The following is a 24,660-nucleotide window of genomic DNA, read 5'->3' on the forward strand; positions in this document are numbered from 1 at the left end:
TTAACATTTTAACAGCATTTCTGAGGAGGATAAATTCTCTAGGGAGGCAGTATAACAAAATCAAAATTATGATAGCCAACTGGCTTCCCTCTCCCTTCTCAGAATTCTAAAATTTAACAAGTACGTGCTGAAAATTATAATAAGTGTATTGAATTCCATTAATTCCAACACTATCAATATTTTTATTATATATTTGCATGGAAAGGAGTAGCAGCTTTGCAGTGAAGCAGTGACATCATATACCACAGCAACATCCCAAAAAGAGAAAAGGGATAGAGGAAAGTTAATTAATTTTGTTAATGTGGAGATTACTAATATAGAGAACTACAATTGCATTTTTTTTGCACACCAGACAGTTTACACAGTCATTTTTCTCACAAGAACAGGGGAAATTGTAGCTCAGAGAGTTTATGGGGCATGTTGGGTCTTGATTTGGTACAACATTTACAATACAATCTGAGAAATTTTAAATTGTATCAAGCAAAGTTAACCTGGATCTATAATATTTAGCAAGCAGTTAAATGTTGATTGAATGGCACATTTTCTGGACTCAGTTTGTTCATAGGTTGTTTAACACTAGAATTACCAGAGTCTACGAAAACCGGCCCACCTTAAAACCATTCGCAGCTCTCTTTTGTCTTCTAAATGTGCCGATTAAGATGAGCCAGCAAGCAGCCGGCTATTCCATCCCCCACCGTCGCAGAGCGTTCACTAAGTTTTCCCAGCTCTTGCCTTGTTTGATTATCTGGGAGTGACTGAACTGCTAGAGTTTTAGTGTGGAAATAATAGATCGCTATTTGAAACATACACAGTTCATGTGTGTTCCATTTCTACAGCAATCTGTGTAAACACATTTTTAAAACAGAAACGTTTTTCATATTTTAGTAGTAAATGACAAAATGTAGGCATAAACTATATAATGTATGAAGCCTGAAGTCCAAAGATCAAGTAAAAACACTTCCACAAAAGGTTCAAGACTGATACAATAGCTTCCGTGGCGTAGCGGTAAGATTTGCTGACTTGTAATTGAGAGTCCCCGGTTCGATCCCCACTCACTCCTATATTTGCCGTTTTCAGTAGTGAGCTCCTCTTTTTGTTAATATTATACAGTACACACATTCATTTGGTTTGCGTCTGTAACACACGGTGTGCATTTATAGGACTTGTAAAAGTTACCGTTTTTTTTTTTTTTACTTTTATTCTCTCTAAATCACGATCACGATACATACTACCCCCCCCCCCACCAGGGATCTGACGCTGTTATTTTTTATTTGAAACGGAATAACTGGAGATGTGAGTGGTATTTTGAGACAATGGAACTGGACATTCTCTCATCTGGAGGGATAAAAGCTGACACACAAACGCTGGCGAATCTGCCTTCTTCGTATCTCACCGTCACTTGATTTTTTTATTCGGTTTTATTGAGTGTTCCTGCTCATGCTGAATTAGAGTGCACCTTATGGTGAATGATGTCAAAACAACAAAAAAACACAGACGTAGGTATATATGATATTTGGAATTATTCGTTTTATGACCTGTATAGCACATTTCAGAAAACTTTGTGGCACGGATGCAACATTATTCATACTATTCATATTCATTCGCATAACATCTTGCGTTTTGTAATCAGTGAATGCGTATTTTTTTTTCCCGATCTTGCCAGTCCCCACATGTTGCTGTATTCTGTTTCTTTTGTATACTCCAGGACATGCAGAGGATAGAATAGTACAGAGCAGTAAGTTCAGCGTTATATGCAATAATCAGATTCAAATGTTAACTGATCACACACACGCAAGGATAGTCTTTCCTACATTTACAATGTGTGTACCTGTTACAATGTACACGCTTCTCTCTATGCTGTGGTTCCTATTACACACCTGAAAGAAAGAGACAATATATGTGAAAACATCATTGCACTAATGCAATATTATTTGAAAACGAACAGCGTCAGATCGGGTGTGGATTTATGTTGGCGCTATTACTGAAAGAAAAAAAGATCAACATATGCGTTGATCCAGCAGAACTGAATAAGCTCACGCACTCGTTAACTTTAAAATGTCAATCGCGGTTATTTCTGTTTATTAATTCATGCTTTTTTACTTAAGAGTCAGAACAGGAGCTTTTTCAGCTTATTCAGCTTATGATCTGACTCAAACAGTGCCAGTATAACTTCACATCCGATCTGACGCTGTTCGTTTTCAAATAATATTGCATTACTTCGACGATGTTTTCTGATTGGTACTATTCGCGTCATAAAATGATTTCTTCAAAACGTCACATATATTTGTCTCTTTCTTTTTTTAAAATGTGCGTTGTAGCACTCAGCAACTGGCCACCTGCATGTTCTTGCGCACACTGAATAAGACAGCGCTATATGCAATCATCAGATTCAAATGTTAACAGCTATATAGCACGGAATGGAAATCAGCAGTTCTTAGCATTCCACCACGCAAGCTGTCATATCAACCGCCTACTGTAACTTGCTTTCTGTTTTCTTCGGTTATAGTCTTGAATAAATGTGCACTTGTTTTGTTATACTTTTACATCAACATATGTTCCTGTGTTTGAGCTACATGGGCATACTCAAAAAATACACGTGTAATGCCACGAAAAGTGCATGCAGACACTTCAGTTCGCAAGCATTGGTACGACAATGCAGCCACAAGTACACTGCAGAGCTTTAGCGCGTTTTTATATGAAAACAGCAGTATCAGATGGGGAGTGTCTGATGATTGCATATAGCGCTGAAGTTACTGCTCTTTACTATGCTTTCCTCTGCATGTCCTGGAGTACAAAAGAAACAGCATACAGCAACACGTGGGGACTGGCAATATTGGGGGAAAAAACACGCGGTCGTATGTATCGTGATACACTGCAGAACTATAGGGAGTCTATATGTGAAAACAGCAGTGTCAGATGGGGTAGGAAAGGATCCTGAACGCGACTGAGACAATGAAAAGTGAATTTAAAAAAAAAATAAAGCTAACCTTTACAAATATCATAAATTACACCGGCTGTTACAGACTGAAATCAAATGTATCTTTTTATTCTAAAATAGTGAAAATAAGAACACTTCTCAAAAGGGAGTTGTGCAGGATCGAACTCATGACCTTCTGATTCGCAGTCAGCGACTGATACTGTTGCGCCACGGAAGCAGTGATAGGTAATGTGTGTCAATGTCACACACTAATGCGGCTTTTTTTGGCGGTGGCTTTTTTTTTTGTACCTTTTGTGAAAGTGTTTCTTTGATATTTGGACTTCAGGCTTCATACATTATATAGTTTATGCCTACATTTTGTCATTTGTTACTAGAATGATAAAAAAAAAGTTTCTGTTTTAACAATGTGTTTACACAGATTACTGCAGAAACGCAACACACATGAAATGTGTGTGTTCCAAATAGCAATTTATTATTTCCATTGTAAAACTCCACTCACTCCCAGATAATCAATCATGGCATGAGCTGGGAAAAGCTCGTTTACGTTCTAAGTCGGTGGGGGGATGGAATAGCCGGCTGCTGGCAGCATGTCTTTATCGGTACATTTAGATGACAAAAGCGGAGAGGTGAGAACGGTTTTAAGAAGCGATTTAAGGTGGGCCGGATCTACGAGTTTTTTCGTAGGCTCTGGTAATTCTAGTGTTAAACAGCCAAATTGAAAACCAGCCCACTTTCTACCTGACTATATCAGGAAACTTTGGCGTACTGTATAGTGTCAACATGGATTAAAGCGTTATTCCAGTAGTACATTGTGTAAAGATGTAAATTATTATTTACCACATAATATATAATAAGCTAATATTTAAGAAAATGTAGGAAAATATAATTGTATCAGTCAGTATAGAAGGTGGTGGAGTAATTTACTATTAATTTAATATAGGCACTTTTTATGAGGCATTTGAGGCATCAAGTTATATTCACAGAGTATTTATTATTAGCTTTTGCCTTGCACATAAGTAGACAAAATTAAGAAACACGACAGCCTGTCTGTAGTTGTTGTGGAATCCCTAGGTGAGAGATATGCAGGCCATTCCAACCACTATCATCTGTTGGAAGTAAAAGTGACTTTATTAGATATATGCACTGGTGATTACTTACATCCCAGACCTGAATGTTTTACCTGTGGCAAACAACTCTTAAGCCCTTTCTGGAACTTTTCCTATGTGGAGTTCATATTGTTCTCTCAGTAAGTGATTTCATGTCCCTCTGTCAACTCAGGCCAGTCTTTGACATTATATGAAGAAAACAAAGTTAGGAAAATTGAGGTCTAATTCTAATTTTTGCAGCAAAAAATTCTCATAAAGATATAAACCAGTAAAAGAATAGGAATAAAGTTACCCAACATCAATTGGCACTATGTAAAAAGAATCTTGCCGCTTTACACTTGATAACTAGTTGTACCACCTTTACATGCAATGACTGCAATCAAATGGTTCCTGTAATTGAATTTCAGCTTTTTACATCAAGGAATTGTAACCCACTCTTCTTTACAGAACTGCTTTACCTCATAAACATTGATAGGTGTTCCATGGTGAGCTGTTGTTTCAGGGCCTACCACAACATGTCTTTTGGGTTTAGGTTTGACCTTCAATGCATTTATACAACCCCAATGCCAAAAGAGTTGGGACACTATGTAAAATGTAAATAAAATAGAATGCAATGATTTGCAAATCTCATAAACCAATATTTTATTCACAGTTGAACATAGAAAACATATCAAATGTTGAAAATGAGATATTTTACTATTTCATGAAAAATATTAGCTCATTGTGAATTTGATGGCAGCAGCATGTCTCAAAAAAGTTAGGAATGGGGCAACAAAAGGCTGGAAAAGTAAGTGGTACTAAAAATAAATAGCTGGAGGAATATTTTATAACTAATTAGGTTAATTGGCAACAGGTCAGTAACATGATTGGGTATAAAAAGAGCATTTTAGCGAGGCAGTCTCTCTCAGAAATAAAGATGGGCATGGGTTCACCAGTCTGCAAATAACTGCTTCTAGAAATTGTGGAACAATTTCAGAATAATGTTCCTCAACATAAAATCATGAAGACTTTGAATATCTCATCATCTGCAGTACATAATCATCAAAAGATTTTGCGAATCTGTAGAAATCTCTGTGCACAAGGAACAAGGCCAAAAATCAGTAATTGGATGCCTATGATCTTCGGGCCCTCAGGCAGCACTTAATTAAAATCATTCAAGATTCTGTCATAGAAATCACTGCATGGGCTCAGGAACACTTCCAGAAATCATTGTCTGTGAACACAGTCCACAGTGCCATATACTAAGTTTATTGCAACAGAATGGCCTCGTAGTAGAAGAGTCTGGGTGCTGAACTGGCCGGCCTGCAGTCCAGACCTTTCACCAATTAAAACATTTGGAGCATCATGAAACAAACAATATGACAAAGAAGACACAGGACTGTTGAGAAGCTAGAATTCTATATCGGACAAGAATGGGACAACACCCCTCTCCCAAAAGTCCAGCAACTGGTCTCTTCAGTTCCCAGACATTTATGGCCGGATGTTAAAAGTAGATGGGATGCTTCATTGTGGTAGACATGGCCCTGTCCCAACATTTTTTAGACATTATTCTTTTCTTAAAATGGTACATTTTCTCAGTTTAAACATTTGATATGTTTTCTATGTTCTATTGTGAATAAAATGTGGGTTTATGACTTTTGCAAATCATTGCATTCTTTTTTATTTACATTTTATACAGCATCCCAACTTTTTTGGAATTGTAATATTAAGGTGGAAACTTTTGTTAACTTTTCCAGTAAATGTGATATTACATGTCCATATCTTTCTAGACTAATTATTCCTATTAGTGAGTGCTGGAAATATGATTTATACTGTCTTTCTGGCAAGATTCATGTGTACTTGGTATACATTTTTTTTATCTATTCATCCATATTCTGACCTACTTAAATCAGCTCAGGGTCATTGGAAGCTGATGCCAGCAACAGCAGCACTGGGTTTAACCGAAGAAGCAATGCTGGGCTATTAATGACATATTCATACACATGCAGACTCAATTGTAGAGGTACAATTTACAATCAACAATTAACCTGTATATTTTGGAATGTAGGAGGGAAAACTGGGATATTTTTTAGAAAAACCTTCACAGATATAAGAAGAATATATAGACTCCACTTAGGCAGCATCCGGGCCAAGATTTAAACCCAGGACTGTGAGGCAACAGGGTTAATCACTGCACCACCATAACTTTTTGTTAAAAAGATAGCTTCAAATGTATATTACTGATGAGATTATTTTGTAATAATTTATGAAGATTGGCTGCTGTGGTGTTAAAGTGAGAAGTATACAGTAGTTACTGCAACACATGCTAAGTGCCTGGGAGTTGTCACTGTTGTATTTGCAGGCACTTTTTTTTTCTACATACCCTTGTTTCCCCTGTGATCCTAATGACATGCAAGATCAGAAGCCTTCTTTTCAAAAATGTAATTTTTTTTAAATATGCAACATGCTTAAAATGCCCTGCAAGTAAAAGAAGTCGAAATAAAGCAGTACTTCAACTCACAATAAGGCCAAATACAAATGAATTGAAAAAATATTATTTAAACAAACACAAAAGTAGGAAACTGAACAGAAAGTAAATCCTGCTGCCTCTGGGGGCCTGACTATACAGGTATGGTAGCTTGCTCACTTACTAAAGTTAAAGTACTCTTAACAAGCACTGCCATTGTCTCACTGTCTGTCTTGCTTTAAACCCTGGGTTATGTTTCTCCTGTTTTTCCAAACTCACATTTGGGTTGTTTACTCATTGAGCCACTTGCCTTATAACAAGCATTTTAAACTACATTAGAAAGCTGCAAGTTAAGGGCTGAGAAAAAAATCTTTCTTTATCAGTTTTTAATATATGGCTTTCAAGGAACATTTCTCATGCAAGTTCTTTACAGACAATATAATTAGTTCCTGTGGATATGCAGACATTTTCTTTCATACAGTGCCACAAGATGCCAGTTTTACACAGTAATCTTTGAAAAATGAAAAGATATGATCTACATATCCATATATGCAAAACAATTTGTAGCTGTCTACATAGCAATCAGAGCTTGAAATGTATTTTCCTTATTCTATGATCAATAATAAGTATCCCTCCTATGATCAATAATAAGTATCCCTCCTATGGCAATTCTTAGTGTGTCTTATACAGAGGCATGCCGCAGGAATATTTGTGCAGTCCCTGATTTTCATGATGGTGCCAAGGCAAGAAGTAGCAAACATTTTGAAATGTACTATGGTGTGCCATTTCTCTGCAGCACCCATTGAGGGATACATTTTCCACCCGGGATCAGGGCTTTTCAGGAACTGTCACAGTAGTGCCAACATGAATTTAACAGAATTTTCATAGTACACACAGCATTCTTTAACATGCTGGTACATAATATATACTGTATATGTGTTTTACGGGCAGTACACTGCTATTGGGTAGTTATTTAAGAAGCCATAATATAGTATTGTTAATTAAATTTAGCAAACTTTGCATAAAGCACATTAAGTATTTAAGTGCATAGATCAAATACCCTGGATGTAGTACCTGATAACATGCAGTGGAAGAAAAAAAAAGTAAAAACAACAATAAATTCATGCACTTCATAAATGGCCTTCTGTTAGCCAGTACAATGCCAACTCCTATTCAGTAGTGAATTGCCTTCTAAATTAAACATGAAGTTATTTGTTCAACGGTATGAAAGCTTGGTGAGTTGCATCAATGTAGGGAAAATTCCACAAGTACTACTATCCTGTATATTGTATTTTTAAACAAATACTCAGTCCTGTGTGTCAAAGTGTTTTCACATGAACTTAATGGAGTATGAGGTGGAAGGGCATAGATTGAGGGGTTTATAATAATTAAAAAGATCCTAAATGCCCCTTGTCATAATTTTTTCAATGAAATGCTCTTTTGTTCTTGTGTGAAAGGTGTTGTTTGCTTTATATGTTTATCATATTTAGAGAGAGTTGTTAGTGAACTGTGCATACCAATGTTTGTGAAAGAAAAATCAGAAGGGAGACCAGTCATCATTTATCTAATGGCAGAGAATAGGGTTAATTTTTGACTCTGTTCTTTAGCGTCATTTACTTTCTGTTAAGCTATACACACCATTTCATTTTCAAGGCAGTCAAAAACCATCCACTTAACCTTCAGGATTACAAGTCCATTTCCATTGTTAGGCTGAAAGCATTTGATGTCAAATTCACTTTAACCAAGTATGTAAATACACAATCCATCATGCAGTGTTTGTCATTGTTTAGTCTTTAAAAGTTAAACTTTACTTCAGCGAATAAAATATTTGCTTTCATTAAACTCATTATAGTGGAGGACAGGCCAGATGTGACTTGTCATACAAACACCTAAAGTTTTACAGATCTAGTGGATTAAATCTTCATTTCTTTTGAACATCTAAATTAAATGCTGATGACTTATAGCACTTAATATAACCACACTGTAGCTTGGATGTACAGTAATGTATTTTTGAGCAAATTCAAAGTAGAGGAAATGTAATTCATTTACATTTTTATGGTATGTTTTATCACTTTAGATTTTAAAAATAAAATATTTTCTTTATATTAAGTTATACATATCTTGTTAATGTTTAATAATGCTTAAATTTACTTTTTGTAGTAATCTGTATATGTGTCAAGTTACTATATTTTAATTTTCATGCTTTTTTTTTATTTTTTTGGGTACTTTTGAAGAGTGTTGAATTGTTGTTGTTTTTTTTTTTATAATTGTGCAAACAAGCATTTCACATTCCATAAATTTATCATCACCACCAGTTTAACAGCCATTTTCTGGGTTTACTCAGGTTAGCTAATTACCTCCCAAGTTTTTTTTCCTTCACTCACCATGGCCCTGGGCATCGTTTGGGTGTGATCTAATCTTTTCATATCATCTAACACCACCTTCAACAATGTCTTCTTTGGTCTTCCTCCTGACCTCATCAGTGCTACTATCTAGGTCTACCTCTTCATCGAGCCATCTTCTGCCTTCTGCTCTATATGCTCAAACCCAAACCATCTTAGCGAATTTTTCTTCAGCACAGAACCTCTCACACACACAGCAAGGCTTTGTCTTGTCTCAACATTCATCAGACACCATGACACTCCAGACATTCATCTGCTCATTCTTATATCTGTTCTTTTCGTCAGGTTTCACTTTCGTCTGCCATTTCTCACTCCCACAGAGCATACTAAGTCTCTCAGATCATAAATATGATCTTTAATATCAGAGATACTCCTTTAGACTTCAGAATCGGGGATAGTTCTCCGAATTTATTCCATACACCTCGCACCAATGCTATCACTACTGTACCCACAACTCAGTCTACACTCAACATTTTGCCTAGGTAGCAGAACTTTCCTACTTTCTCCAAGGCAATTCAACTGCAGTTACAGTATCTAAATTTGCCCTTACTTCATCAGCCTTCAGCAACCTCTCACATACTTTCAGAGTGAAAAATGCCTTTCATACAGTTGCATTGGATATTTTAGTCACACCATGCACTGGATTGAGATCCTCTTAATACTTCTACCACATACGCCAATTCTCTTTCTCCTCCAATCATCCCCTTGGTTTTACTGCATTTACCTTAAAGCCTGTTGCTTACAAATCTAGCTTTACATTTCAGTACTTTACAATTCAGTAATTCCAAGTCAATTTTTGTCATGAACTCATTGACATATAAAAGCTCTCATAGCAGTTCTTCATTCACTTCTCTGGTGACCACCGCTATCATGAAAAGCAATAGACTTGGAACAGATCCTTGGTGCAACTGCACCTTCAACTAAAAACATTCACAGCTGTCCTGACCACCATTCAAACTTCCCCATGCATTGACATCACCGCAAACACTAACCATTCAATCACACCAAGCTTTCTCCATACCTACCGTACCAGTCAGCCATCTTCTCCTGATTGATAAATGCAGCATATTTCTTTTTAGCTGAATGCAATACCTGCAATTGCCTAACAGCAAAGATTCCCTCTGTTGTTCCTTTCCAGGAATCAAACCAACCTGTATTTCTCTGCCTTTTTACCTGAACCCTAATTCTCTAGCCATCTATCAACCCTTAATAACCAGTTCCAAAAATTCTAAACTCCCTAAATTGATAAAGGAAAATTCCTGGGAAGATTTTTCTGACATCTTCACATCTGAAAAGGTGTAGACTGTATGAAGAATTTTAATTTAATAAATCATATAATTATTGGAGCAGACCTCAACTTTGGCAGAGTACTTCTATCAAGTCTACAGAATTATACCTTTTTCATGTGCTAAATGGTTAGGATGGTTAAAAATGCTGAGCAACAATTTTCAGGTATAAAGTAATAATGTGCTTCAGCTATCACCAATAATGAGCCTGTGAAATTAGTGTTACTTACTGTTTTTACTGCTGTGCAAAACTGTCTGATTTTTTTTGGAAACTAAGGGCAATATTAATTTTGGTCGTAAATGTTTTTGCCCAGGTAACAGTCATTTTGCATCTGATTTAAAACCCAAAAGGACATTATCTGAAATTAATAACATCTTAAGTAGGTGGTGCTTTAGTGCAGAGCATTACTGTAATCTTATATTTAATTTAGCTACGATATACAATAACATTGCTTGGAAGTGTTTCAAGATTAATGAAAGCTTAAGTGCTATGTAAACCCTCTTTAAAACATTCACAGCTTTTAAACAGGGACCATTTATTTAAACACTGTTATTAAAGGCAGTGACCTTGTGGAAGTCTTGTGAAACAGTGACAGAAGTTTTTAATAACTTGCTTTGAAAATATGTAAGAATTTGGGTTGTTAGTTTATTTTAGAAGACTCTATGTTTCAGATTATAATTATGAAGGCAATTGTTAGGTTGAGATGGTGAAATACTGAGACAATGAAACAGTTTATTTTTATTACCTTCAAATTGCAGTTAGAAAGATTGAGGAAGACATTACAAGATGTTATGGAAAACTAGTAAATAAACAACCATCAGAATCTAACTCAAGAAAGCAGGTGATTGAATAATACTGTAATTGTTTGTACATTGAAGTGTATTAGCAATGTACAACTCTAGGTTGGTTCACTAAATTGCGCAGTTTTTTTTTTTTATTAGTCCAGGTGATATTAACTACTAGTTAACCAAGTGTTTCTTCTTACCTGAATGCAGAGCAGTTAGTTAATATATGGAACACACATAACACTGACACTTGTACAGACCTGCCTGTTAGTAATGTATTTGCTTCTTTTGGGGCAAGTCCACCTCAAATATAACCCCGTTATATTATATGTGAGTCAGAGATTTACATTTTCAGCACTACTACTGAGAAATGAGACCCCTCAAGGCTATAGGAAAACATAATCGGAGACAGCAAATTGAAAAGAAACTTATAATTAGTTTATTATTTTGCAGTGAAGTCTAGCAGGTGAACTATAAGTAGATGCATGCCATTCTAAACTATGTTCAATTATTTGAATTTACCACAGGTGAACTTTAATCAAAAAGGTGTAAATACTTGCATACATTTTATATTTCAGTATTTAATACCCATTATCATAAAGACAGTTTTTTTGGATTATATTAGACTATATTATATAGATTGGTGATAAAAAAAATAATGAAGTCAATTTAATCCATTTTAGAGTACAGTTGTTGCATAAAAATGCTGTTAAAAGTGAGGTGATTTGAATACTTTCTAGTTGCACTGTAGGTGATCATGTATTACAATATTATGATGCAGGCTCAAAAAAGTCTTAAAAAGTCCCCAGATGTCAAAAAGCAGCCAAAAACAATTAAAGTTATAATAATATTTATCTAAACTAAACTTAACTAAACCAAGTCAAATCAAAAACCAAAAGCAAAATCTAGTATCAGTATCAAAGGAGAATCAAAAGGGAGCCACATAACATAAGAAAGAGCTAATGCCTAAGAAGAGAGCTGAGGTAAACAGGAGGAATATGAAGGAAATATGAATGTTTAGGATTCACCTGAAGGCCCTAATTAAACATAATACAGTATAAAGAACTATAAACAAAGAACAAATAAGTGTTGGGGGAAGTTACACATTTCACAAAAAATGAAAAACACTATTAAACAAATTTTAAAATCTTAATATTAAATAATTAATGAGACATTATTGTATTTTTATGTTGTATACAGACACAAATATATTTGAACTTTTTTCTTTAGGAAGCTTAAATCTAATAAACTTGTTTTAGTAAAGTAGATTTATTTTGCCACAATCTAACAAAGATGTTTTTGTTTTTCCTGCTTTTTTAGAATTTGCTATAACATTAACTTATGCTCACTAGTTACCACAATGTTTCTTGAAACCTACCCCAAATAACAGTGTGATGTTTAGCTTTCAAAGTCATTTTATTTAGACATTTTTTCAGTTCAGTATCTAAAGAAACAATTGTTTTTTCAGACCATACTTTGAACTCCTTGGGCAACAAGTACACCACAGGAGTCACACACGCACACACACATTTTCACAGTCAAAAACACTGTGTCAGTCTAGTGTTACCAGTTGACCTAGCTAAATGTATATGTAATGCATAAGTAAAGCAGTTACTAGTGAAAATCCACTCAAATGTAAGGAGCTTATGAAAACTACAGAAAACAGTTGAGCTGCAAGTCAAAAACTTTTCTAACATTTAGTTGTGTCTAGCTGTCTGCCATCATGCTGTTTTTTCCAAGTAGCTCTGAAAGCAATGTTGTAGTTACACGCTTGTTAATTTCTTTAATAGGTGTGCATCTGCAATCATTCTACAATACATAGAAACAAAAATATAGCAGAAGCACAAAGAGGAAACACATACTTGATACAGAATGCACCCAAGGTTGAAACTGAAATAAGATCAAAATGTTATGAAGCAGCAGTGTGTCTCCTTATAACACTGTTCCCCATACCTTTCTGTTAATGTTTCATCTGCCTGTCAAATTTACCTATACTGTACATTTTATTTATTAATTTATTATTCCTTGCCTTGCACCCAGTGCTACCAAGATAGCCTTCAACTTCCACAAACGTGAATTGGTTTAAATATGTTTATAAAGGTCGTGGCAGACGGCCAGGGATCTTACCCCACCGGGACGCCTGGAACCCGGAAGGCCCGGGAGATTGGTAATATATTCCCCTGGACACAAGAGGGCAGCCTCCCTGGATTCCATCAGGGCCACGGATACAGAGCTGGGAAGTCATCCCTGTGGGGGTCAGTGGCAACCACCAGGGGGCGCCTGGATGGTTCTTGAGCCATGGATTGCAGCTGTTCCGCCACACCAGGAAGTGCTGCCTGAACAGGAACCAGATACGCCCAGAGTGCTTCCGGGTGCAAGGGCAGCACTTCCACCACACCAGGAGATCATCAGGGAGTACCTGGAGCACATCCGGGTGAGCCATAAAAGGGGCTGCCTCACTCCATTTGAGGAGCCGGAGTCGGGTGGAAGAGGACTGAGCTTGCGAGGAATGGAGTGGAGGCAGCGATAGACTGAGGTGAAAAGGACTGTGAGCTGTGTTTAGGCTAATTTGTGTACTGTGTTTGTGCTGTGTAGTGTTGTGAAAATAAACGTGTGCTTTTGGACATCTGGCTGTCTCCATGTCTGTCTGTGTCCGGGTATCTTTCACAAGGTCATGTTAGGTTATTGATTAGGCAATATTATGAATTTTCTCCATGATGAATTATTAATCTAATCCATAGTAGTTTATCATTCTTTCAATATGTTGTGTTGTGTGTGTATTATTTTGAAATATATTGTACTTATATATGGTATTTCGTGCAGTACAAACCAAATTTATCAATTTTGTACTGTACTTGCAGATATAGCGGGTTGGACAATGACCGACTAACTGACTTGCTATGTTCCATTTTCTGTGGCCTGTTATAATTTCTATTATTAATGCTGATTGCAGGTTTGATATTTTTTCTTTTGATGGTGATATTATATTTAGTGTTCTTAATATATACTTTATAAGTAATACATTTATCATTTATTTTTGGTTTATGGACCTTTTGATAAATGTGTAATGCTTATTTGGAAGCTCCTGGCAACTCATCAAATACTGTTGCGTTATTCCTACCAAAGATATTTAGCAATAAAACAACAAACGGTAAAATACAGTAGAAAAGTTAAGAAATGAAATGATGCTAGAACACCTGGTGATGGTGAGGTATATATTATGACAGCTGTGAGCTAATAAAGCATAACATAATGAAAAACATCAAACACATACATGTGAATGTTAGTTAATAAAAGATCATAGAATCAGCAGCTGTCGTAGCTGGGGTTTTTTTATGCTTTAAGAAAAGAGCTAAATATTTGGAATCACTGGCAATACAGATATCACTGTTCCTCTGGTATATTACAAAACTTTTATAATATCTGCTATAGTAAAAAAAAATTAAACTTAAGGTTTGCATATTGAGCACCAAAGCTGACAGCTATGACAACTGGCAATAGCCCAGGATGTTTATATATATTTCTTTTTCTTTTACTGAACAGTATTTTGTATATCTGTCATGAATAACGCAGACAGCATCTATTACAAGAGCACATTTATTTCACTGGATTTACATATATGTTTATGTATATGTGTGTAATAATAATAATAATATTTATTTGTATAGCACATTTTCATACAAAAAAGTAGCTCAAAGTGCTTTACATAATGAAGAACAGTAAATAAAAAAATATATAACAACATAAGAAATTAAAATAAGACAATATTAGTTAACATAGACAAAAAGAGTAAGGTCCGATGGCCAGGGTGGACAGAAAATACAAAAAAAAACTCCAGATGGCTGGAGAAAAAAATAAAATCTGCAGGGGTTCCAGGCCACGAGACTGCCCAGTCCGCTCTGGGCATTCTACCTAACATAAATGAAATAGTCCTCTTGTGTCTAGGGTTCTCACGGAAGGGCTTGATGATGATGGACATGCAGGCTTCTTGTTAAAATAATGTGTTTTCAGCAGTTTTTTGAAGTGCTCCACTGTATTAGCCTGGCGAATTCCTATTGGTAGGCTATTCCAGATTTTAGGTGCATAACAGCAGAAGGCCGCCTCACCAGTTCTTTTAAGTTTTGCTCTCGGAATTCTAAGGAGACACTCATTTGAGGATCTGAGATTACGATTAGGAATATAAGATGTCAGACATTCCGATATGTAAGATGGGGCGAGATTATTTAAGGCTTTATAAACCATAAGCAGAATTTTAAAGTCAATCCTGAATGACACAAGTAACCAGTGTAGTGACATCAAAACTGGAGAGATGTGCTCAGATTTTCTTTTCCTGGTTAGGATTCTAGCAGCTGCATTCTGCACTAGTTGCAGACGACTTATGTCTTTTTTGGGTATTCCTGAGAGGAGTGCGTTACAGTAATCTAGTCGACTGAAAACAAATGTGTGAACTAATTTCTAAGCATCTTTCAATGATATAAGAGGTCTAACTTTTGCTATGTTTCTTAAGTGAAAAAATGCTGTCCTAGTGATCTGATTAATATGCGATTTAAAATTCAGCTTACAGTCAACAGTTACCCCTAAGCTTTTTACCTCCGTCTTGACTTTTAATCCTAATATATCCAGTTTATTTCTAATAGCCTCATTGTATCCATTATTGCCAATCACTAAGATTTCAGTTTTCTCTTTATTTAGCTTGAGAAAGTTACTATTCATCCATTCTGAAATACAAGTCAGACATTGTGTTAGTGAATCAATAGAATCGGGGTCATTAGGTGCTATTGATAAATACAGCTGTGTGTCATCAGCATAGCTGTGGTAGCTCACGTTGTGCCCTGAGATAATCTGACTTAACGGAAGCATGTAGATTGAGAAGAGCAGCGGACCCAGGATAGAGCCTTGTGGAACACCATATTGGATATCATGTGTCCTTGAGTTGTAATTACCACCACTAACAAAGAATTTTCTCCCTGCCAGGTAGGATTCAAACCAATTTAAGACACTGCCAGAGAGGCCCACCCATTGACTAAGGCGATTTCTAAGAGTATTATGATCAATGGTGTCAAATGCGGCACTCAGATCTAAGAGGATGAGAACAGATAAATGGCCTCTGTCTGCATTTACCCGCAAGTCATTTACTACTTTAACTAGTGCAGTTTCTGTGCTGTGATTTGTTCTAAAACCTGACTGAAATTTATCAAGAATAGCATGTTTATTGAGGTGGTCATTTAACTGCATAATGACTGCCTTCTCTAAAATTTTACTTAAGAAAGGCAGGTTAGAGATGGGTCTAAAATTTTCAAGAGCAGAGGGGTCAAGATTATTTTTCTTAAGTAGGGGTTTAACTACAGCAGTCTTGAGACAGTCTGGGAACACCCCCGTATCTAATGACGAATTTACTATGTCAAGAATATTATCAATTAGCACACCCGATACTTCTTTGAAAAAATTTGTTGGTATTGGGTGAAGGGCGCAGGTGGAGGGTTTCAGTTGAGAAATTATTTTATGTAAATCAGGTAAATCTATCCTAGTGAAAGAGTTTAATTTGTTTACAACGGAATACTGGGGTTTAGGAGGATCCTTAGTGTCAGGGAGATATACTATGTTATTTCTAATATCATTAATTTTTTGATTGAAAAAAACAGCAAACGCCTCACAGGTTTTACTGGAAGTACTTAGGAGGCATTCCTTTGAGTTACCTGGGTTTAACAGACGATCAGTCGTCGAGAATAAGACTCTGGGAATACTAGCATTGTTATTTATAATCTTAGAGAAATAGTAGCGCCTCTCAAGTCGGACTGTGTTATTGTATTCTAATATTTTAACTTTTAATATTTCATAGTGGATAGTTAGTTTAGTCTTCCTCCATTTACACTCAGCTCTACGGCATGTTCTCTTTAAATCAGACACTCTTTGGGTCTTCCATGGTATAACAATGCTAGAAGATTTTTTAACTGTCTTTACAGGTGCAACTATGTCAACAGCAGCTCTCACTTTAGTATTAAATCTTTCCACCTTACTATTTACATTATCCTCGTTATGTATGTATATATGTTTATATATATATATATATATATATATATATATAACATATATATATGTATATATATATATATATAGATAGATAGATAGATAGATATATATCTCTATTATAAAAAAAATCTTTGGGAGGGAGACTAGGGAGACGAGACGTGATCTTCTCGGAAGACAATTTGAAGTCCTGCGAGAGACACATTAACTTGCTTCCAGCTCTTAAAATAACGACAATTGACAAGCAAAACACGCAGCTCGCCAGTAGCAGAAACCCAGCAGATGATCCTACTGCTTCTCCTTGCGTGCGTTCAGCCACCCTAACCCCTCTCCCCACCCCCCTTTACAACGTGAGCAGCAGAGAGACGCAAAGTGGCAAAAGGACAGCTGCTGTACAGGCTTTAAAATGATCGACGGGCAGTGCGACAGCAGCAGGAGAAAGACAGGAGATGATCCGAAGGCATCTCCTTAGCATATGTTCAATCCCCCCCCTTAACAACACGAGCAGCATTATACGTTCTGCGAGAAAGAGATGTAACCACGCCCGGGGCCGGAAATAAAGGACAAGTATTGACTTTACAATGTCACGCGAGACAAGACAGGGAGACATCATTTCAAACAAGTCCACGGACACCTAACCTATCAGTTGTTGGATTGATTGGCAGACACGCTTCATGTCCTCCCAGCTCTTAAAACAAGCGACAAGCAAAACATGCAGCTCACCAGCAGCAGGAAGCCAACAGATGATCCGGCCACTTCTCCTTAGCGTGCGTTCAGCCACCCTTACCAAACCCCCCTCTCCCCCTTCACAACGCGAGCGCGGAGACACGAAGTGGCAAAAGGACAGCTGCTGTACAGGCTTTGAAATGATCGGGCAGCGAGACAAGCGGAACACGCAGCTCGCCAGCAGCAGAAAGACAGCAGATGATCTGATGGCATCTCCTTAGCATGCGTTCAGCCGCACCCCCTTCACAAAGCGAGCAGCGTTATACATCCTGCGAGAAAGAGATGCAACTATGCTTGGGGCCGAAAATAAAGGACAAGTATTGTTTCTATAAAAGTTTTAAAGTAAAAGTGAAAATAATGCATATGTAACAATTCCCATGACAATAACAATCTCTTTAAATTGTATATCCGGTAAACCAAACCCGCGGGTCGGCGAGCAGGGGGCGGAGCCCCCTTGTGTGTATATATATATATATATATATATATATATATATATATATATATATATATATATATATATCCATCCATCCATTTTCCAACCCGCTATTTTCCTAACTACAGGGTCACGGGGGTCTGCTGGAGCCAATCCCAGCCAACACAGGGCACAAGGCAGGAACCAATCCTGGGCAGGGTGCCAACCCACCGCAGGACACACACACAAACACACCCACACACCAAGCACACACTAGGGCCAATTTAGAATAGCCAATCCACCTAACCTGCATGTCTTTGGACTGTGGGAGGAAACCGGAGCGCCCGGAGGAAACCCACGCTGACACGGGGAGAACATGCAAACTCCACGCAGGGAGGACCCGGGAAGCGAACCCAGGTCCCCAGATCTCCCAACTGCGAGGCAGCAGCGCTACCCACTGCGCCACCGTGTCGCCCCTATATATATATATATATATATATATATATAATATGTAAATATATATAAACATTCTTACTGTTTTTATCAAAGCTACTATATATACACAAATATAATGTAAATATATTTTTTAAAAAATTATGTGAACTAAGCATATTTGTTCAGTGTATTATACTTTAGCTGACTTAGAAGTTTACATAAATGAACCAAATTCATTTGCCATTCCTGTAAATCCTACTTTGTTATTAAGTGTAGAAAAATGGATATGGTATGCCTCAAGCAGAGGTAAAACTGAATGTTATAAAAAAAAATGTTCATACAGGTGTTGATGGTGTGGGAATGGTTACCAGAGCCTGTCTGGGTTTTACCAGCAGTGCTGACAGAAATAAGATATACTTATAAATCTTTAGTAAATGTATTCCAGAAATCACTTCACATGAGAAGTAACTCCTACCACGTCATCTGGAATGGCCAGTGACACGTCCACCTCTGACCATTAGTGTGAACTATTTGTAACTGAAGGCCAAGTTAGGAGACAACTGAGGAAGCTGCACACAGGAAAAGCTGCGGGACCAGATGTAGTCAGTCCTCTAGTTTCTTAAAGCCTGTCCTGACAAACTTTATGGTGTCATCTGTCACCTGTTCAGTCTGTCCCTAAAGCTTCAGAAAGTCCTACTGCTTTGGGGGCCACGGGTACAGAGCTTGGAAGCTCTACCCTGTAGGGGGCCCGTGGTCACCACCAGGGGGTGCCCCAATGCCTTGGGGACCCTGGACCCTAGCGCTTCTGCCACACCCGGAAGTGCTGGGGGGAAGAAAAGAGGGGACACCCAGGGTGTGCAGCTGGCACTTCCGCCATACTGGGGAGTGCCGGTGAAAGATTGCTGGGGAGCACCTGGAGCACATCCGGGTGCATATAAAAGGGGCCGCCTCCCTTCAGACAGAAACAAGAGTCGGGTGGAAGTTGGACGACGTCGGGAGGAAGGCAAGGAGGCGGCCTGAAGAGAGAAAAGGCATTGTGTTGTGTGGCCAGGACTTGGGTTCTTTGGGGTTTGTGAGCACTTTAAAAATGATAAATAAACGTGTGTTGGGTGACATGAACGTGTCTGCCTGTCTGTGTCCGGGCCAACCTCCACACAGTACAAGACTAACCATTCAAAGAGTGCAGAAATAACATCCAATTCTACCCTAACTCTTGCTTATTCTAAGGTAAATATTTTTACATTATTATTTTTGCATCATTTGCAAAAATGATACTGTGATACAGTGATTTTTTTGATTTCTTTTTGGAAGAGGGTATGTCCTCAGCCATGATAGCTGATCGTGGCATCAACTACACATTAAATGATTCTATAATCAATTGTGTCCTGAGTCTTAGATGTATTCCAGTTTCATCAAATGAGTGTGAACGTAGGTTTTTGCAAATGAATCTAATTGTTACTTCACTGAGAGCCTTGTTACTGATAAGCACTATTTCCTCACTTGTCTTCATATGATTGGTTGGCCCTCCACTCACATGTGTCAATTCTGTCAATTCATGGCTGTTACGAGGATGACAATCAGCCATTGACACTCAAAGCAAAGAATGAATTAGAAAGACTTAACTTGATGAAAACATGCAAAAAGTTTGGAATTTTCTTTGAAATTCAATCAAATTAAACACTGATTACTTTGTGATACTATATAACATCATTTTTGTAGAACGTGGAGGTCTACCTATTATTAACCTGCAGTTAATATTCTTCAATTCCGGAAATTCAGTGTTTGTAATTTTACTCTATCAAGCACAGCATTACACAGTACAGTACACTTATGCTGGTGGAGCAATATTAGTGCCGCTGCCTCACAATAAGGAGATCATGGGTTTGCATTTTGGGTCCTCTTTTATGTGGAGTTTACAAAGCGCTTTGAGAAGTAAGTAAATCGCTATATAAATGTAAAGAATTATTATTATTGCTATACTTGATGATTTGTCAATTTCATATTTTTAACATTGTTTTTTCACTAAATAAACAAAACATAGCACTATGACTCTCAGCCTCTATATACCTTCACAGTACCTCAAACTTGATCCATGGACAACATACGCATACTGCCACCTTTTTGTTTACAAAAAAGACACTGCTGATCACACAAATGGTGATTTAAAGTGAACCTGTGCTCTCTCTGTGTGCAGTACACATTGTATTCATGTGTGTTAGTTACCGGTATCACTTTTTATTGGTTTGAGCACTGATAGCATTGTTAGTTCTTTTTTTATTCTGTTAAATGTACTTTGTGATGTGCCTGGGTTATATATGGCCAAAATATTTATTTTATTTTGAAAGGTAAATAAATGTTATTGCTAATACTGTGCACTATTTTGATTTTATACACTTTGAGATGTGTCTAGGTCAGATATGACCAAAAAGTTGTTTTTTTTTTTATTTAAAAAGTGGAAAAGGTATTTTTTCTTCCTCAGATTCTGTTCAGTTATAGCTTTTGTATTGTTTTTTTGTGCACTTTTTGATGTGCCTTTGTCAGATGTTAGTAGCATTGCTTAGTAAAGAGTGAATTAGACTGTTAAAGAAAACATTTGAGAAAATGTTATTTTATTTTTGTGGATTAAGTTTGCCTTATTCCTGTGCTTCACAGAGCAATGTCAGTGCAATGATAAGTACCAATAGATGGTATGGTCAATGTGCAGGATCTTGTTGTAGATCAAACATTGGCAGATCAAAAAGCATAATTTTGTGTATTTATTTAATCATTATGTCTGAGCTGACTCAAAGCCGTTTGTTTGTCTACCTCATATTTATGCAGTTTTAATTTGGAGAAGTACGTTTTCCTTGTTTGGTTCAAACAATAGTTTGGCTCATAAATAGCATTTGACTAACTCAGTGTTGCTGTTACTGTGCGTATTTGCTTGATGTCATTTCTTGGGTTTCTATTTCTTTTGGGATATGTTTCAACTCTGTGACCCTATCATAGAAAATGTGGTTTGGAGAATGGAGAGGTGGACAAATGAATGTGCTGACTGCTTCAGAATGTCTAAAAGTGCAGCAAGATACGAGACTGGGAAATACCACACCCATGAAGAAAAGGATATTTTCAAATCCAGCTTGGAATTGGCTGTCTCACTGTGCCTAATACTGCTGTAATAGTCTATATGTTCTGTAAATCTGTACTAGATGAACCCTGAAGAGTAGACATTTAAAATTATTACTGGTGCGTTTTCCCTTTATGAAACATGATGTCTATCACAAGTTTTCTGTAATGATTCCTCTGAACTGCAATACATTTAGAATGTAGTGCATAAAACATAGAAAAATGTTAAAGGGTCTGAATACATTCTGTATTAGCTCCAGTGCATTCAGTGAACCGCAAGGGACTGCTCATTTGCTCTGCCTTTATAGTGCCGAGTGCAGCCCACAAATGGTTATAGGTAGGTTTGCTCCGCCCCTTGGGGAACCACCCACAAGACAAATGAAATGTAATAGAACAAACATTAATGGCTAGAAATTAAATACTACATAAAAATGAATGAGAAGCACAGAATGATGCAAATAATTAATAAAAATAACGGAAAAAGAAAGCAAAGTCCTTGAAGAGAAACCCATGCAGACACAGGGAGATTATGCAAACTCCACCTTCTTGAAGTAGCACTGTTGAAACACTGCACCACCCTAACATTCATTAAAAAAGCTAAATTTCTTTATTGCATATATATTTATACATTACAATATATGTGCTGTAGTGGATACAGGTTTTTCTTCCAAGAAAATTTGTTCATGAGAATAAATCTTTGCAGTATTACTTTTAAGTTAACAGGATTGCTAAGATTCCCATCCCTTATTTGTATCTTTAGTCTTAAACTGAATGCTTCTTCTTTTCTTAACCAAGCTGTCAATTAAAAATGAGGTGCAAGTGTCAAAGGAGCCAGCAGTTCACCATCTAATGAAGTATTGGTTTTAAAAATTATTTGGAAAGAAATGGAAGAGAAAAATCTAAGGACTGAGAATTAGTCTACAAATTTTTTGATGATATTATTGTAAATTTAATGTAATTACTGCTAATTGCATTTGCAAGTGGTACATGTTCAATATAGGAATCAGAATGTAAAGATCAGTGCTTGTAAAGTCTTAATCAAATCAAACCACTCTCTTTTTGTTTAGGAGTATGTAAATTTGACATACTAGTGTACACGTTAAATATGATCTTTGACTTAATTTGGGAAGTATACTGCTGTTTGACTAGCATTTTTTGTTTAATTCCTTATTATATAGTCCCATTTCTGCATATTGTTCCTATAATGGAATTGCCTTTTCAGTTTATTATTGGTGTCTAGGTGTTGCAATGTGATATATATATACATTTTTGAACAAAGAAAAACAATTAGCATTTCACATTCACTACTACTATTAATGAACCTGATTTTCTTCAGTGTTTCAAGGTTGGAACAAAGCATTTCAGACTGTTCTTTTACTGTAACTTTTGTGTTTTACTAGGCCTGGCAGTTAAGATTTAGCCATCTCATCGGTTATGGAGCAAAGTACTATTCCTATCTCATGTCAAGAGCAGTAGCATCTATGTTGTGGAAACAGTGCTTCTCCAAGAATCCATTTGACAGGTAAGAGTGCATACAGTTTACACAAAATATGAGACACACAGTGCAAATAATAGTTACTCACCACTGAAATAAGTACAAATGTCACTCCATTGTCCAGTGTATGTAACCTATTTGCAAAACTGATTATTGTTTATGTTGATAGAATAAAGCACACAATAATCCTACTTTTTTTTTATTCTTTGTATTAATACGCAATAAACATTTTCACTGTTCCTTCTGTATGTGCTGTTTTTCATGTAGTTGCTCTCTATACAAAAAAAAAAAAAGATATACTGTATATTTAAACTGTAATCAATTATTAGGACCAAAGGCACCTTTGACATTTTCATCTTAGTTCTGCCATGACACTGCGCAAGGCCACTGTTTGAACAGTAGCTGTACTTAATGCGTGTGATTGTCCTGTGGTTTGAAGGAGGCCATTTTAGTAAAAAGTATAACTCGAAAATATGAAAATTACCAAAGTCACTTTGAAGAGGTTGTGTGCTACAGATGCCTATGGTAATCTGAAATGCAATAACAAAAAAAACCTCTTTCAATATTAACCATACGATCTGATTTAAACAAATATTCCTTTATCATGTATGGCTTTGCCGAAGACCTGATTGTGAAACTGGAGCTGGTGCCTCAGTTCCACACACTGCCCTGGGATTTTGCTGGTAAAAGTGAATCCTGTTTTATAACTTTTAAGAGTGTGCCTTCCGATTAGGATTGCACCATTTTGAGACCTCTGCCAAGATAATGTTAAGAGTTGTTTCTACACATGATGCATGATTACCACTGTCTGTAGTGTTAGATTGCTTGGATCAAATTTGGAAAGTTAAAAAGGCAACATACTAAATGTCTTAGTAGTAGGTAGGTCAAGAAGCAAAACTAAAATCTTAGTACAGTAATCCCTCGCTATATCGCGCTTCGCCTTTCGCGGCTTCACTCTATCGCGGATTTTATATGTAAGCATATTTAAATATATATCGCGGATTTTTTGCTGGTTCGTGGATTTCTGCGGACAATGGGTCTTTTAATTTCTGGTACATGCTTCCTCAGTTGGTTTGCCCAGTTGATTTCATACAAGGGACGCTATTGGCAGATGGCTGAGAAGCTACCCAACTTACTTTTCTTTCTCTCTCTCTTGTGCTGACATTCTCTGATCCTGACGTAGGGGGATTGAGCAGGGGGACTGTTCGCACACCTAGATGATACGGACGCTCGTCTAAAATTGCTGAAAGATTATCTTCACGTTGCTCCCTTCTGTGCAGCTGCTTCATGAAGCGACATGCTGCACAGTGCTTCGCATACTTAAAAGCTCAAAGGGCACGTATTGATTTTTGATTGTTTGTTTTTCTCTGTGTCTCTCTCTCTCTTTCTCTGCTCCTGACAGAGGGGGTGTGAGCTGCCGCCTTCAACAGCTTTGTGCCGCGGTGCTTCGCATACTTAAAAGCCAAACAGCCCTATTGATTTGTTTGGTTTTCTCT

At 36.9% G+C, this 24,660-nt stretch overlaps 1 protein-coding gene across 1 annotated transcript in view; it reads left to right on the plus strand.

The window, feature by feature from the left end:
- LOC114650078 (mitochondrial intermediate peptidase-like) overlaps nt 1-24,660 on the plus strand; it is a 141,572-nt gene that overhangs the window by 84,299 nt on the left and 32,613 nt on the right. The window contains exon 17 of the mRNA XM_028799518.2: nt 23,070-23,191. Coding sequence (XP_028655351.1) covers nt 23,070-23,191 — 122 coding nt within the window. The remainder of the gene's footprint in view (nt 1-23,069; nt 23,192-24,660) is intronic.

This window comes from Erpetoichthys calabaricus, chromosome 4 (assembly GCF_900747795.2).
Source record: "Erpetoichthys calabaricus chromosome 4, fErpCal1.3, whole genome shotgun sequence".
NCBI classification, from domain to species: Eukaryota; Metazoa; Chordata; class Cladistia; order Polypteriformes; family Polypteridae; genus Erpetoichthys; species Erpetoichthys calabaricus.